The 17,851-nt window shown below is 37.9% G+C and overlaps 1 protein-coding gene across 2 annotated transcripts in view; it reads left to right on the top strand.

Annotated features, from left to right (window-relative positions):
* Positions 1 to 1,519: 1,519 nt before the first annotated feature.
* The window catches only part of RB195_016056 (uncharacterized protein), a gene marked incomplete at both ends in the record, with an annotated part of 37,652 nt that continues 21,320 nt past the window's right edge, over positions 1,520 to 17,851 (top strand). For both annotated transcript variants that reach the window (XM_064207039.1, XM_064207040.1), the window contains 8 exons: positions 1,520 to 1,618; positions 2,110 to 2,218; positions 2,301 to 2,402; positions 2,504 to 2,593; positions 2,670 to 2,839; positions 3,552 to 3,688; positions 4,662 to 4,776; positions 5,690 to 5,749. In XM_064207039.1, the coding sequence (XP_064062920.1) occupies positions 1,520 to 1,618; positions 2,110 to 2,218; positions 2,301 to 2,402; positions 2,504 to 2,593; positions 2,670 to 2,839; positions 3,552 to 3,688; positions 4,662 to 4,776; positions 5,690 to 5,749 (882 nt within the window). The remainder of the gene's footprint in view (positions 1,619 to 2,109; positions 2,219 to 2,300; positions 2,403 to 2,503; positions 2,594 to 2,669; positions 2,840 to 3,551; positions 3,689 to 4,661; positions 4,777 to 5,689; positions 5,750 to 17,851) is intronic.

Below are 17,851 nucleotides of genomic sequence, written 5' to 3'. Positions count from 1 at the left end.
AGTAAGGAAGCTTTTAAGAGAAACCTAAGAAAAACCTGGAAACTCGTATATTTTAACCTCAGACTTGAGGAAAAATCTTTTTTTTATGGGGTTTAGAAAACCTTTTGAGGTTAGTTACACGTTCAAAAAATTCCACGGATGTGAAAAAGTGGAAGGTATGGAGAAACGAAATCACTACTTTAAAGGAGACAATGACTTCGAAATTGAATAAAAGTTTTTTCGATGAGGATTTTTCAGGGATTTTAGTGTTTAAATGAGGAGCGGCACTTTCAGTTTTTTTTTTTTGGTCCAACTATCCGTCTCTGATGCTAATTAGTATTCATTCAATTTGTCTTCTATTGTTCCACTTCCATTGTTACGTCTAGTCATCCTATTCTTCTTCCTATTCTGATTCAGAACTCCTCCCGCCTACACAATCACTACTCGGGATCCATAACGTAATCCTTTTGTGGGCCCACCGACTTTTAACGGCTTCGCGGTGTCTGTCGCCGCCGTCGCCGTCGTCGCCACCGCCACTGCCGCATGTCATGGCCTCTGTGTGTGTGTGTGTTCTTCGTCCGAGCCCGTTGCCCTTTCAAGCCGTTGTCGCCGCTGTCGCCTACTTCAGCGATACGAGCGCATTAGCCTCGATTCCACACACACACTGTGTCGTCGTCGTCGATGCTTACGAACAACAATGGACGAGTTAACGATCGTTGACGGATGAACAACACACAGACATTCAGAACTACAAAGCTTAAGATTTTACCTCGGATGTCGATTTTTTTCTTTCTTCCCGATTCCCCCTCGTTACCGCCACCACACCGGCATCGATAATTACATGTTTGTTCCGAAGGATATCATCCTCGAAATTACAGACCATCATGATGAGGTGAGCACACGCGAATCACCAGCTCTCGTCGTCGTCGGCTGACGAGTTGTTCTCGGCTCCGCTCCGTAATACACCACATAATCCAGTTAATCCGAACTCCCGGTGCCAGGCATTCGATGCCCGAGGTGCCTTGAGAGCTGAACCTGACCGATTGTTTACCTATCGTTAAGTTTACTTATTTATGGCGCGAGCATACGCGCTGCTTGGATTAACACTTGCATTGCTAACTAGTTGTTCTGGGAGCAGATATTGGCATTGGGGACGAGGAGGAGGATTGGACGAGTTTTCGCAACAATTCTTTCTGGGGATTGGACGGGATTTTCGCACCAGCAGTTTTTCTAAGTTTCACATTATCCGATGGGGGGTTTACTTCGGTGGTGGTGGTGTCCGAGACGATCCATTTGTGAACGTCATTGATGCATTCTTAATGGGGTCATTCCAACGCATCTGTGAAGCATCCCACTCCTCGCCATTAATCTACATACTGTTCCTTTTACTCATTCATTTAGGCATTTCTTCATTCACTCATTCATCCATTCATTCATTCATTCGCTCTTTTTACTACACAATTTTCCGTGGATTAAAATGCTTTTTTTTCGTTTTTTTCCTCAAATTTCCCTATAATCCTTGTCAATTTCAGTCGATGTCATGGAAGAGGAACTGAAATGTTCCTATTGTCGCAAATTTTTCGAAGATCCTATTCTTCTTCTCTGTGGACATAGTTATTGTAGAAGGTGTGCTTTGAAGGTGGGTCCCACATTCTACTTTGTTCTACGTGGATTTCCCCACGAAACAAATTTCTCATAAAAACAAAAAAAGCCAGAAAAGTACAGATAGATGCATGTGTGTCCTAATTTTGACATTTGACCGAGTTTTATCTAATTTTTGACAGCTCCTCACTATGAAATGAAAGCAGGGTCCCACTATAATTACATTTTTATTTTACTATAAACGCAATAGTATTGGTATTAAGATTGCGTTCAAAAATTGTTTGAGTAAGAGAAAGCTCAAAAGTGAAAGGAGGAAGGAAAAAGAAGGATGAAGAAGGTGTGTTAGCTAACGAGGGAGTGAATTTCTGCAGACGCGTCGCGGTCGCTGCTATAAATATAAGTGTCGACGACACTAAACCTCTTTACTTTTACTTTTTTTGTTACTTATTGTTTCTTTCGGACCAGAATTTTCTTTTTCCCCAATTACTTTTTTCTTTCCATTTACTCCTTCTTATTTCACTGTTTTAGGCCCAACAACCATCCTCTTCGGTTCGACCTGCCACCCCACTCGGTCCCACATCCCATTTTCCACAAATTCTTTCCTCCTCTCCACTTTCACCTCACTGCAGCAGTAGTGGTATTTATTTTCTTTTTTCTTGGTTTTTTTTTGGAAAATAAATAATTCCAGAGAAAAAACGCTTTTTTCCTGCGTTTTTCAGGTGCTTCGGACACGATCTCGGTATGTATATCCGATCCCGATCATGACAGCGATAAAATGTCCGTGCTGTCGGAGGCTGACTCAGGCGTTGTTTGTAGTCGAAGTGAGGAAGTTATTCGCGAAATTTCCGAAAAATGAATAAAAAATCGATACTCGATGATTAATCGATGAGGACGACGTTTTCTCGAATTTTCTCCGTTTCAGCATCCCGGCCATCCTCAATCGTTGGACCACCGATACCACGATTACCCAGTATTCTTACGCCTTCCACCAGTGGTGTTATAATTCCCTGCGGTGGGATATTTACCGTGCCAGGATTTCCAGCCTCGTTCGCCTGAAATTCTGGATAATTTTCTCTCTTCTATTCTAGGTGTCTGCCAAAAACCGTCATATTATGCTGATGAAGTGGCAATTTCGAACGCTCCCGCCAATATGGCAATTCAAAATGTGATCTCACGCTATTTTGCACAACATCCACATCTATCGCCGAAGGATACAAAACAGTCCTCGGATGAAACGAAAAAGGAACCAAATTGTCAGGTAGATCGATTATCGATTTTAGCACACGATTTTACAGTCTCTTCCAACGTGTTTTATCTATAATTTCGATGCTGTTTGGAGAAAAAGGAAATCATAAAGTTGAAAATATCTATTTCGGAAATTCCTTCTGATCTAAAAAAAATCCAAAAGATCTAAAAATCTTGGATTCTTGAATTCTGGAAGTAGTCTGACAACCCTACTGCTACTACTTTATTGTTATTCCAATGCCACTACAATTTAATCATCCTCCTTCTTTTGTTTTTTTTTTAATTTTTTCCCTCGACTCTTTCGTCCTCCTGTTATTGTTTGGTTTATTTTTGTTTTTTTTTAATCTGCTACCTTGTCTTTCAATTCCACTTCTACTTTACAGTATACAGCCGTATTATCGATTGAAACTTGAGGAATTTTTCGTCAACAAATTTTTCATCTCCATTACATACATTCGTCGAACAAACGTTCTTTGTGCTTTTTTAACGTCATGCATTTATTGTGGCACTACATATGTAGATCCAGCACTATGTAAATATAAATTACATATCCATCTCGTTCCTGGCAGAAAAAATATGTAAATCTGCTGGAACAGAATTCATCCCTTGTTCATTCATTCTTCCTACTGAGAAGGACAAAATTCTCGTGTGAAAGGGAAATTATTCCCGGTCACATCGACTTCGACCGGGTTTTCCATTTTTTTCTCCTCTATTGTGTTTTTCAGCTTTGCGAAGAAGATATCCGGCCAGCAACAATTTTCTGTGAACAATGTGATATTTTCTATTGTCAACCGTGTCAAGTCGCTTTACACCCGCAACGGGGCCCATTGGCGAAACATACACTCGTGAACGCATCGCAAAGGTATGTTTTAATTATGTACGTGCCCTGCTCATTTCCTTAATTTCCGGGAACAAACCAATCAGATCATATCAGTGGAAATCACGAGGAATTACGGAGCTTTTTATGACTTGCGGTCCAGTCCACAGAAAAAAAACATGTTTAATTTTTCAATTTTTTTCCAGATGAAATTTACACTTTTACTTAGCTTCAGTTATACTTTCTAGGAACTAAAACATTTTTCTTTTTCGCAAAAAAAAACTAGAAAAGATGAAATTATTAAAATTATAGTAGAAATTGAAGGAAAGAAAGAAATTCAAGAGTTTCAAGTCTTCAAAAAAAGAAGAAAGAAGTTTTTCCTAATTTTTGGAATAATATTGAACAGTTTTTCATTTTATTAAACTATTCGTAATTACGATTTTTGATTTTAATCTCAGTTTACCTTTATTTTTCCATATCCTTAATTTTTTTGGGTGGTTTTTTTTTCTATTTTCTCGAACAGAGACCAACCTCTAATTACCACATTCCGAAAATATGTCTAGGATACAGACGGGAGCCTAGTGTGTTGTTTTCGAAGCCCTTCCTTGATAATTCGTTTGAGCCCATCCTAAGAGAGTTGTATTTCCTCAGTTTTCTTGAGCAATTGACTCAAGTTGTTAAATGAACATAGTGGAATTTTTATAAACAATAAACAAATTTCTTCGTTTGCGAGTTATCACTAATTATCGTCATCTTTGGTATTTTTTTCTGTGACAGCATGTGTGGGTCCTCTTGGGAAATTGAGTTGAGCAATCAATTCGCTAATTACGTCGTGAACAAAATCAAATATACATGTTAAATTTTCACATCTCACAAAAGACCTTTTTTTTACTCGGGAATTTCACTGATCGTTAATTTTTTCCGGTTAGTTTAATTTAAATAAAGGCGACCACGGATGTTCGCCGACTGGATTTCATGCGTATATAACTAACGATGTGTGTAAACTGTGTAATTTCAGACGTACAACACCTACACGGACCATTAAAGATTTGCGATGTGTCCAACACAAAGGAGAGACGTTGTCAATGTTTTGCCTCGTATGCAAAACGGCTGTATGTTGTCTTTGTTTACAGGTTTGTTTTCGATTAGGTTAATTTGACAGAATTTCCACACAGAAAACAACAATCCACCAATAAATATAGGTATTTACATCATATTGACTCAATTTACTCCTCCATAGTATTCCAAAGTATAAATATGAATACTATACGATACGATTACGAAGTAAGATTATATTAAGAATTAATATTTCTATTATTTTGTTCTATTTTTATCACTAGGCGTCAAATAAGTGCAAGGAATCCCAGTTAATTTAAGCTAAATTAGCTTTGAGAACCCATAATTATTTATTTAGTTACTATTTATTATAGGTGATTAAAAAAATAAATTCTTTCATGGAAGGTGTAAACAAGTTGCCTTAAAATAGGTTTGCTCAAAATAACTACTTTGATATTTTGAGATCCAAGGTTGTCTCAAGGGAAATTTCTCGAAATTTCCTGAATATGTAGCTACTTGAAAATACGTAGCTGTGAGTAATGGTGTCACGGAACTGTTCCTTAGTTCCTAGCGAACAAAAACTCCGCGAAGAGAATGCACAGGATTTGTGTCAAAGGGTGGAATCTTTTTTTTTCTTTCGAAAAAAAGTGGACCTCAAGCGATCAAATGCACAATCTCGATTATTTTATTCTTAAAAATCAACTCTTAGGCTGAATTCTCTCAAATCTTATGGCATCAGAGGTTTGAAATTTGAAGAAATAAGTTTATTTCTTTAAAAAAATAGGGAAAAATTACAAATTAGGGTGGAGATTAGCACTTTGTCCAGCTCAGTTTCCATGTGAGCAAATACCATTTTCGGGGCAGTAATCAGTCCAGGAATCATGGAAAAAATTTCATTTTTTCTCAGTCCAAACAAAAAGAAGAAAAAATGTGTCCTAATTAATTTTCCTCTCTATTTCCCATTCTCTCCACTACTCCTCTTTTTTTCAGGAAGTGAAGCACTCAAGTCATGATGTGCAAGCACTTTCGGCAACATGTAAAGCACAAAAGGTCAGTTCATGTATTCTTTTTTTTTTGTTTATTATGATCTATTTTTGAATTTTTACTACGTCTGCTTCGTCAAAGTGCAATGTCAACACTCCCTAGGGATAATATTCCTCGTATTGTGTGTGCGTATGTGTTTCCTCATTTGCCTCCGGGCGGTCAAGACTCAGTAACAGCGGGCGGACGCATATAACAACGATGTCGGAATGACTACATGCGAATCGTAGGCGCTCGTAACTCTTGAAATATGGCACTACTCAAGTGAACACACATGTAAAATGAAGAGAAGGAGGGAGGGAGAGGAGGGATGGAGGGGAGGTACGAAAGGGATTCATCCTTGGGGGCAGCAGAAGGAAGGGAACTTAATAAGAACAGGAAGAGGGAGAAGCGGGGAAGAGGAGGATAAGATTAAAGAATTAAATCAGCTCATCCGACCTTTCTTCTAGCAGGGCCTTCTAGAAATTTTTCTAGATGGTCTGTCTAGGTTTTTCTGCTTAAGAATATCCTAAATGACCTTAATTGCTGCACTTCGTTCACGCTTTTTAAAGCCACTAACAATCACTTGGTCGTTAATGTCTCCCCCGTTGCATTTAGGTCAAATTATTGGCCTTGGGTCGCACTTTCACATCTCGTTAATATGTCTAAATTACCCTCTAATGTCTCAATTAACTTAGTAGCTATGATATACACTTTAAGTTGGAGACGGTTAAAGTATTTCCAGGAAAATCGCATTAAAACAAATTAACTAATATGAATTAACTAGTTTCGCTAAGTCATTAGCACCACTAAAATATTCTGAGAAGATATTTTTTCTCGACGAAAAAATACGATACAATTTTTTACTCCCGGGGGATCCCGTACAGATTTTGTCTGGAAAATAAAAATCTGGAACTAATCAATGAGAAAAAAATGAAAATCAGATTACACCATATACGAGTGGATGAGCTTTCTGGAACAAAATCAAATCTCTCATGGAACCCATCTGTTTTTGAATCCTGCACTTTCTTTTTTTTAGGACTTGGGTAATGGGATTTTTTACGTTTTGAAAGATCTTTTTAATTAAATTCAACCATTTGCGTTCACTTTAGTTGAATCACATCCGATAGAGTAAGATTTTCTGAAGATTTTTTTCACACATAAAATGTTGTGAAATAAAGTTGATATCTATATCTTTTATTTACTTACAATACTTTCTTATAAAATTTAATGCAATTTTTGATCGTTCTTCAAATTTAGCGCAAAAATACTCTCAAGAAGTTGACGTTAGTGAAAATCTATAAAAAAAAATCTAAAGTGTACATTTAGAAAAAATAACCCTTAGATTTTTTTTTTGCAGATTTCGTCACGCTTTTCTATTTCTCTTCTTTTTTTCTTTTCTTTTCAGTTCTTTTCATCGAACAAAACCCCTATTATTTTCCATAGATTTTTCTGAAGAAAAAAATACATTTTTTAACGGTACCCTTTGAAACTGAGACTTCACTCTGTGACGGACTGAGGGATGCGGTTTCCGTCATAGTGCGCCTGTTCTCATCAATATCGAGTGTTCGCACCTGATGGCTATTTTCCTGCGCTCGTTCCGCCCCTCTCCCCACCCCAACTCTACTAATCCCTCCAAATTATTGCTCTTTTTGTTCCATAGACAAATAGATAATCCACGCATAGGTCGCGTAGTGTAGCCCAAATCGTCCGGCAGGGTAAAGGTCAAATTCCGCCCAGGACCACTAATTTGCTCGTCATCTCCTCTTACTTCCCCCTTCGTTGGTGGCAGTGAGGGAATTGTAGGCAGTAAACAAGTTGTTTTGATTGTAGTTCTAGTTAGGGCCGGCGGTTGTTTGATGAATTCGATCTCGGATCTTAATTAGGATGGAACAACAACGGCAGCAGCTAACGTATGGTCGCCATGCGGTGGCCGTGCGAGGTGCGAGACCTACACGTAGGTGGGTGTGTGTGTGTATGTATACCGGCGGTAAACACCTCTAATTATCGTGGAGAGGTGAAATAGGTGGCGGGTGACGTTAATACGCACGTAATGGGCTCAGCGGAACGTCGTCCATGAACCGCTGCTATAAAAGGATCCGGGTAGTAAAGGGGAGAGTATCGAGTATTCCCGCCGAATGAGGCGCTGAAGATAATGGACTGAACTTAATCCTAGGCGAAGGGGGCGAAAATGACTTTGGGAGATGTGGAGTGGAGAAGAAGTCCGGCGAAACGATGCTCGATTCGAAATTACTTGCTCCACAGTGAAATTAGCCTCAGTCAATTTACTGCCGGTGCTGGTGGCTCTTCGTCGTCGTCGTCGTCTTCGTCATCGTAGCGTGAGCTCTACTACTTAGTGAGAGGTCGAGTCGACCGACCGACGACTCACTTCTCCTCAGGCGACTAATGGGCCCCGAGACTCGTCCAGCTAATAAAGGACCTCTCCGAAGAGTATAGTAGTGACACATGGGAGCTCGAATCTCTTACACGTGAGGGATCAGCTGGCCACGAACGAGGAACGAGGCGAGGCTTGTCCCAAAATTAAAAACCACCCAAGACGTGAATTACACACGAAATATGGCGCATTCCATGTGTCACATTTTCGTTTTCTTTCCCCGCCAGCAAAAATTGCCCCCTTAAACACGGCAATTTCCAGAAATTCCACAGGATTGTTCTCCTCTACGATGTCAACGATGATATTGCTGTATATGTATACACGATGTCCGATCCGACTTCAAAAACATATACAACATATTGCTTCATTAATCGGAAAGGAAATTGCATCAGAAGAAATTCCCATGCAGCAGCAGCAGCAGCAGCAGCGATTCCGTTCAAATAATTCTTCCTCGTACACTTTTTCTACGGCCGCATAGGTTTCGCTTTCAATTTTAAGGAAATGGAATTTTAGTTTTTTTTCTCGTCTTGAAATAGTGGTTTTCAATTTCTAAATTGAAGAAAAAAAGCCGTGGAGGATTTCTTTTCACGAGACGAGAAACAAAAGCGTACTAACTATAAGTAGCTTTATTCCATCAAGATAAAAGGGGTGCTTTTTTTTTGGGGAATCCTAGAAAAGAATTGCGGAAAAAATCCTCTTTTTTCTATGACGTTGCAGATCGGTTACACATTAGATTAAGTATTTCTCATATATTTTGAGTTTTTAAAAATTCTTCCGATTATTATTTTCGGATTTATGTTAGCTAAGCATTTATAACTAGTTTTTTTTTTGAATTTGTAAAGTGTTTTTCGGAATGATGAGAAAAAAATCACACGATGAGGGTGGAAGTCCAAAAAAAAAGTAATTTTTCTAAAAATTCTTGAAATGAAATACGAAAAATACGTAGCTATTTCTCTAGAGAAATGAAGCGAATCTGAGAATTTTTCATCCTGAATTGACGCGCATACATAGGTAGAAATGAGGTTTTCTCGAATTACAAGTAACTCCGCTAACGTATGAAACTAATTAAATATGTATTCAAACAATATAACGTAGATAAAATATAGTCGTATTGCATTTTTTTAACTGATTTTTAATTATTTTTTCCTTCATATTTCCGGCAGATCTTGGCGCATACAAACAAACAAAAAAATAAACAAACAGGAGCTGAGGCTAGGTTATCCGGGGACGAATATGAAGTGTTTTCCATGCTCCGTGAATAGGAAAAATGTGACCAAAATGATTCGAAAAGTAGAAATTTCCAGAAAAATCTTCTTTTTTCTTATTTAATTCTGGTTTTTTATCTTTCTAAGTCCTAGATCTTGGTTCTTGAATTTTTTTTCAACCACAATTCATAATTTTTTCTTTCGCGGCGTAGCTCCACGCTGGAGCTCGAAGAAAACTATAATAAATTAAGTATTATATGTTACTATATTAATTATACTGTATTAATTACACTAATAATTATTTATACTGTATTAAGTTTTAGTAACTAACTGACTTCGGTAGTAACCGGAAACACTTAAAGTAATTTTCCGAGAAAAAATCTCTTCATTAGTTTTTTTTCCTACTTTTATTGGTCCTGGTTCTTGGTTGAATAATTTCACTGTACATCTTGATGAACTGAAAAAGGCTATCGTAGTGCCGTGTTGATCTCCGGATCCAATTTCTACGTAAATAAATACACATATACGTGTGTATGTGTGTACATAGGGTAACTCTGCAACATCGGTTTGTTTGCTTAAGAAATCTCCACCGTTCAGTTGACTCGGCACTGACCTCACCCTCTATACAGCACAGCACCGCACTCGTTGTACGGATCAAGCCCGGGGGGGATGTACGACCAAGCTGTACATCGACCTCCTCCTCCCGCTGCTGCTGTCCACGTCCAGTTCCAATGCGTTAGCCGGCGTTCACCTGTCACTTCCATCACATCATCGCCCTCCCGATTACCCCATAATAACGAATTACGCGTTGTCGTCGTTCCCCCCCCCGCTCGGGCCCGATCGTCGAAAATATCCGATTTCGTGTGCGCCCAAGGAACACATGGACATGATGCATTAGAGGATGGTGCCATCGTGGCAGGAATCAAATTTGTACCCCGCTGTTTGGCGAGGAAAAATAACCCCGAGGACTCATCCGGGGGCTTTCTTTCGGTTGTTCTCGAACAGGGACATGGAAACGACGGGGGATTAACGTTAAGCCCCACCTTAGCGCTTACGGTGTAGTGAACATGAGGATTTTTGAGAATGAGTTAATACATACGCGATGGTTGATCCCGCAACGAACCGAGAAGTCTTCAGTCTGAGTCTCTAAGCCGGAGTGATGGGTTTTTCGCGCATTCGCGTTCCGATTAAACGGAAATGATCTGCTCGGTCCGGCTATGATGGATAGGCCATCATAGCTAGCTTCGATGTAGTAATATTCGCGAAATCCTGACATCAGTGGTCAACGTTGCGTAATATGAGACAACGGTTTGATTTATGGATCTTATCGATGTTGATTAATCGAGGGAATCGCGATCAAATTACGACTGCGATTCGTAAGAATGTAGCCGAGAAATTTTAATTTTATATTTAATTTATTCATGGATTCACAAAGAGAAACCGGCCATTGTCGCCAGGAAATCGCTCACGAAAACGACTTGTTTAACTGTTCGGAGCCTTTTCCTATTTGCTATTCAACAGCTCTAGGATTAGCGTAGCGATTGGTTTTATGGATTTTGTCCATTTTCCCTACGGGGATTTACTGCTGGTAATATAATCTTGTCGTTGTCGTTTTATGACCTTAGGAAGAGGAAATCCGATGTTCTCTAAGTTGCCGCTGCACTGCTGGAACATGAAAGCTTTCATGCAGTTCGTCCATGGATTTTATGGAACGTCTTTTTTGCGCCCTCGCAACACTTCCGTACATACGCATGGCTCGTTCATCTACTTTTCCTACAATTTTCTCTTCAGTGCACGTTCTCGAGAAACTCGAGAAATATCGATATCCAGGACGTAGGAGCCGTTATTCTACTGTTTCTGCGCTCATTATTATCGCGAAGAAAAATCCCATAGTAACCATCTTTTAGTGGCGCTAATAGCGACGTTCTAACTCTCAATTTTAGTTTTATGGAAGCGCCGACGGAAGCCAGAGAATAAAATTTTATTTTTTCCCATAGCAATTTTTTCAGAGAAAGCCTAATGACGTGTTCCAGTGATTAATGACTTCTCTATTTCAACTCCATCTGCAACGCTTCGCGGAAAACTCGTCTGAATCTAGGATCTAGGGTGAAATATCTCTTTCCATGAAAGAATTCATTAAAATCACTCAGGCGGTTTTTTTCCTTTTGTTTTAAAAAATAGAATTTAATAATATATTTAATGCTTGTGGTTGCTGCTAAATTCGTCTCAAAATTCTAAAAAAAAATTTTTTTGAAGGAAAGACTACAAAAATAACTTGAAAAGGATAATATTCACGCCATAATCCGCTTTTATTTTGGCTTAAGCTTAAGAAGAGAGCTTAAAATTTTTTAGTGTTAATCCAGAGCGTGTCCGCTCAATTCAATTATTTAAATTGTCCCCTAACGATGTTCCAACTCTCAATTTCAATTTTGGGGGGATTTTGACGGGAACCAGGAAATAATTTTCCTAAAAATAAAGCTCCTAACCAACTGGAATTAAATCGCATTAAAAGTTGAGCACCGTGAAACCCTTGCAGCTGTAGCTACTGCTTACGCTCCTGAATATTATTTAGATATTATTATTAATAAATCGATTGAATGTTGAAAAAAAAGGAATTTCCTAAGATACTTAGAGTTTAGTCGATTCTTCACGCGTAGGAATTCAAATATCCAAAGTTACCTTATTAATAAACTATTAATATTACCATATTAATAATAAATATTATTATTAATAAATTAATTGGCATATTAATAAAATATACTGAAATAACTAATATTAAATAAATAAGAACAAAATAAATAAATAAATATGTATTCAATTATTCCATTACCTCAAACGTCGGAAATTCTGGACGTATTCATTAATTTTCCGAAACAGCCATCACATTTCAATATAGCACCTGATTCTTTCCTTCATCGTTCGTCCCGTGATTTTCTGCCCGTCGAAACAATCTCTCGTACTCCGTTATATTTAACGCATCCGACGCTTTCTCGGCCGACGGGCGGCTCAACTCAACGGATTTCTTCAAGCAATTATCACCATCCGAATAGCCAGCCAGCCAGCGTCGACTTTGAGGATTCGTATCAAGACATATGTTCAGTGTGTTGATTGTTTCGGCGTTTGTTACAACACACACGCACACACACAACAAAAATTCACTGCACACCATGAGGTGCGGCCGAGGAAGCGATGAGGAGCATTTGGGAGGGATTGGATCAGTTTGAGAGAAAATATTCTCGAAAATTCCGCATCAGCTCTGCTGAATTCTATGGATCTGCCATTAGTCCTCTTTAGATCTGTCGGCGATATCCACCTGTTCCTACAGTACCCTTCTATGTGGGCACAAAATTACACTACAGTAATTAATTCTCACCAAGGTGTGATAGCGATTTGTCTTCGACGGTGTCTAACAAGTCGGCATCGCTTTGTGATCCTCCTCGTACAACGACACAACCAACAGGTGGTCAACGGATTCGAGAATCGTTTCACCGCTTCCTCCGACGCGTATCGCCGCCGCCGCCACCACCGCCACCACCACCGCCGCCACCATAAAACCAACACCAACAACTGTCTCGGCGGTGGCGGCGGCTACGGCAAACGGAACATCGAGTACTAGTTCCCCATTCCGTCAACAACACGATCCATTCACTGTTCTCGTCCGATCCAGACGTGAGATCGGAGTTGAGCTTTTTTCCGGACAACAGGATTGGAAAAGGCGAAAATAGTGGTCATGGGATCTGAATTTCGGATGCTTAGCAATTAGTAAAATGTTGTAACGTTTTTTATTCAGGATTGACTACTGGTGAGCAATTAGTTTTGAAAAAAAATTCCGCAAAAATTCACGATTTTTCCCCCTGAAATTCTGAGACTTTTTTCCCCAAATTTCGGAGACTAAAATTATTGTAAAAAAAAAAGTGAATTTGTTCTTGTCATCACAAAAAGTTCCCAAGAAATTTTTGAGAAAAACTGAAAATCACAAGCAACTGACTTATGTACTCTACTTGTTTACCTATGTACTTGCTGACATTCCTCTTCATTCACTGAGGACATTGAAGAGTACGAGCGCTTTCATGTTACCGCCGAAATATTACGAAATGAAAAAAAGAGGGAAATCCTCCTAAGATCGTGCAACGAGAAGAAAAAACTCATTTATCATGAAACACTACTACAAGAACAAATTATTTATGTGGTTCAATGCCAGATGTGTTGAAGATGAATTGACTGGAATGTAATCCATAAATTAATTTTCTTCAAGGAAAGCGAGAAAGTAAAATTAAAGTAAAAATTTAAAAAGTAAAAATGGCTACTCAGGAACAATTGAGTTATAATATTTTGTCATTCGGAATCCTGGAAGGTAATTAGTTTTTGAAAAAACATATCGCAAAAAGTGATGATTTTCTGTTCATCTCCACCAGATGGCAGTGAAAATTAGCAAAAATTACTAAAGAAAAAATTATAGGTGAAAAAAAATGTAACAGAACCTTACAGCAACTATTAGTTGCAATCACTTATTTTTGTTTCAAGCTATAAGCGACGTCATCCATGGTCGCTTAGGTCCTTCCTAGAGGTTCACACAAACGGAAAAGTCCCTCGTCCGAAGGGACCGTCTCGAAATCCAGAAATTTTCTTTAAGATTATTTATCTTTCAAATTAAATTTTATTTATCAATTATGGATTATGGAATTTCATCAAATTCCATAACTCCAGAACGGGTTCTCGGTCAAGTAACTCTACTGAACCTTGCTTGAAGACCACAACTTTCAAAATTTTTAAAGGTCCAGATAGTACCTGAATTAAAATACCGTATCATTATCCATATAGAGACGAATTCGACGATGGATTTTGGGAAAAAAGTTGGTAGCAGTGTTGTAAGGACATGAGAGTGGGAATAATTGTCATTTGGATACATTGTTGGACTCTACAGGAAAATCCGAAACAAAATTCTTTTGATTGATATTTTCTCTTGGCTATGATTTATTGTGAAGGTAGAAAAGACGAAATCTCACTTTATTTCCACCTCACTTTATGGTCCTGAGAAGAAATTTGAATTCCGCCGTGTTTTAGGCAGCTGGTAAGGCGTTAGTTTTTCTTTGTTTCTGCTTATTGTTTGTTTCTTTATTGATCATAGACCATCCGGCATAGGTTTCTATTATGCGGCACGTGTTCCGCCACATTTCCACAATAAACTGTCGGGCTCACTTAAAAGGATCCCAGCATAAACATTGTTGGTCTTAATGAGGAACTATGTCGATCAAAAGGGTCCGAGAAGGGATCATCATCCTTAGGAACCTCGACGTAACCTTTCTTGGAAAGGATTTTAGCTAGCAATTGATGTTCCCCTTTGACTTTAGAGGGAAAAAAATAGATTTCTAAATTTAAAAAAAAATCACGACAAGACCACATAGCACCTTAATTCGTATTAATATGAATTCGAATAATTCTGGTGACCATTTAGTTTAACTTTATTTTTTTCTAATTTTCTAGTTTTTTTTCTTTAATTTAATCTCACCATCCAAGACATGAAATGAATAAATCAGTTGACGTATCAGTTATCCCGGAGTAACTTCAAGGAAGAATGCGAGTGGCGAATTTCATGGAAGGGTTTAAAAGTGCTTTTTTTTAAAGCCGTTCTACGCATTTCTGGAAAAATTGCGAAGTTCGTATAGTCGGAAATATGTTTTTTCTTTCTCGTGATTTCCCCAGTTCTCCTGTTCTACAAAAAGTTGATATTCAAAAAAGTGGTTTTAAGCTGTCAGGTTACCTGAAATAAACATCGCATACGTTTATGGAACTGGCGATTTTTTTGAAGGAAATTTTAGGGAATTTCAAGAATTTAGGAGAATCCATGTGGAAAGAAATCTAATATCACTCAAGTTTCGTAATATTCCATAAGATTTCTACCGTTTACAGGGTCATTTTACCTCTATTTGAATTGTTGTTTCTTTCCAATTTTGATTTTTTTATCTGTTTTCAATGTTTAATAATTTTTAATCAATTTTAATTATTTAATTAATTTTTTATTTTAATTTTTCTGAATTCTCATCCTTTCGCTCTACTTGCTCTACTCGCCCTACTCTTCTAATTCTTAAGAGGTAGCGAAATTTGTAAGGTTTTATTATTGTATAATTCTTAATCCTGAAATCTGAGCTAGTTCTTAATTGAAGGGATAATTTCCCAGCGGTTAGTGACAAGTTCATGACCCGGAAATAGCTCGTTAGTGTGTGGGTCGCCGGACCAGATCGAGAGTAATTCGATCCGAATCGTTTACAAAAGGAGTGCCATAATAAGAGGTATGGATATGTAATCTGATCATCAGCACAAATGAAGCTGCAACTTGATACCGTTCCCGAAGACATCGTGGACGAGCTGCTGTTCCTTCTCTCTCCCTCGAGAGAGAGAGAAGGAATTGCTAATCGTTCAATTACTCTTCTTCCGACTAAAATTGTCCATTATCCATGAGAACTATTTCCATTTGCCAAGAATCCTTAGCATATTTTATTGAAGGGAAAGGCCAGTGGACAAGGGTGACCTGCACAGCTCACGTCACCTGTTCCTTGAAGTCATTTGTTTCGGAAGCAACGCTAGGAAAGAGACGAGTTCGCCGTTCCAGACACTGCCGAGAAATGTTGTTTTGGTGAGCGTGGGCGGTAGAAAAAACCGCGAAAAAAAAGAAACCACACGCTGTGGTTCCCCCAAAGGAGCAGATGGTTGCGCTATGAAATTAATGACCTCCTCCGAACGATAGTTTTGTAACATCCGAGAAACCAAATGCGCTTAGCATCGTAAACTAACGTTACGTTACGCTATTGTACACGTCAGGATTTATGTGCAAGGATTTGTCACCATAGGTTGACCTCATCTCACGACACATCCACCAGACATCACGTCTGATGAGAAATTCGCGGACCAGAGACATTATCATTGGAAGGGGGGTTGCTGTCGGAAGAGGGAAGTGTAGCAACAGATCCTGACAAACCAATTTTTTTTTTTGCCTTTCAAGAACTTGGCTGTGAAAAAATAAAAATATAATATGCTAAAATAATATAATAAATACTATAATATGGTAATAAAAATATAATACGACAAAAATTATGAGTAAAAGAAGCAAGAAAAAGAATAAAATGCCCGAAGAGGAGTGAGACTAGTAAAACCGGAAAAGTTTTCCTGGTTTTCCATTACTGCACCGTTTCAGTTACCGTATCTCCTCATCAATGAGTTAATGTACCTAGTTTAAGGTTTATATCATCCGATGATTTTCCAATTCTGGCACTCAGGAATCAGTCGATTACTGTTTTTACCCGGGGTACAGGTTTTTTCTTTAATAAATCCGAAGAATGAGTTGCATTGTAAACGAGACCAGAAACATGTGTCTATCATGGAGATGTTGACGCTACTAGCGCCACATGATCCTAATGTTTGCTTGTTTATTTGTGGAAACACTCATTTGGCGCACAAAATACGGAAATAAAATCGCTAATATCAGCTATTTTTTGGGCCCCAGTGTTAATCCACTGGCCATTTGGCATCCTAAATGAAAATTTTGCACATATCTGGATGCATTCAATTATTCATTTGTTTATTTGTTTATTTATTCCTAACCAAATATAAACATATTTTTGTGCTATTTTATTGCTCTTTGCGCTAGGTTATTCACACATGACCAAATTGCATATACGTCTCAATATCCAAACATGCATATGTTTAATTTATGCGGGGGCGAAATGCCCGTAGGGGATTTCTTAAAAACGAAATTAGTATCAGCGAGTAGGCAAATATTTTGTTTGTCGTGTTTTGATGCATTCAAAATTGCATCAAAACTGCAATAAATGTTCTGAGAAAATGGGGAAAAGTGGTTTTTATACAGGCTACAAGAATATTAATGTAATTAACAACAAACATAATTTGTTTATTGTAATATTAATTTTATGGTAAGGTTATGGAGTGAAAAGCAGTATTGTATCTACTACTACTACATACATATAATCGTATTAGTAGCAATAGTATGTCAGAACAACTTATTCTTGATAAAAATAAATATATAAAATAAAAAATATATTAATGAATCATTAGAATAATCTACTTTGCTACTTATTAATAAAGACATTCACAACCTCTCCATGTGTACAGTTTATGTGAAATCAGTACCACATTTACTTTCGAGTGGTGTTTTCAAAATTCACTTTTTCCCAACTCCTAAAGAATTTCGACAGTTTGCAACGGATTTCAGGACAGAAGTTAGTAGTGGTGTTGTAGAATCATTATAGATGCACATGTTATTCTAATAAGTCGATAGTATTTTTAGTAGTAATATTTTTTTTACTAATACGTGATTAGAATCACGTTGTTACAATAGAAGACTATAACTGACGATGAATTTTGTTAAAAATGGCAGTTCAATTTTTTTATTAGTAATTTATCGTTTCTAGTCATTAGTAATATTTTGTGAGTGTGGCTATTAGTGTATTATTATGAGTAACCAGTGAAAAATCTTTTATTTACTACTTGTACGGTGCCTGGATCGCCAACAAGTAC

The sequence above is a fragment of the Necator americanus genome, chromosome V (assembly GCF_031761385.1).
Source record: "Necator americanus strain Aroian chromosome V, whole genome shotgun sequence".
NCBI lineage: Eukaryota > Metazoa > Nematoda > Chromadorea > Rhabditida > Ancylostomatidae > Necator > Necator americanus.
Note: the sequence above shows the minus strand (reverse complement) of the source record. Positions and strands in the feature narration are given on the sequence as shown.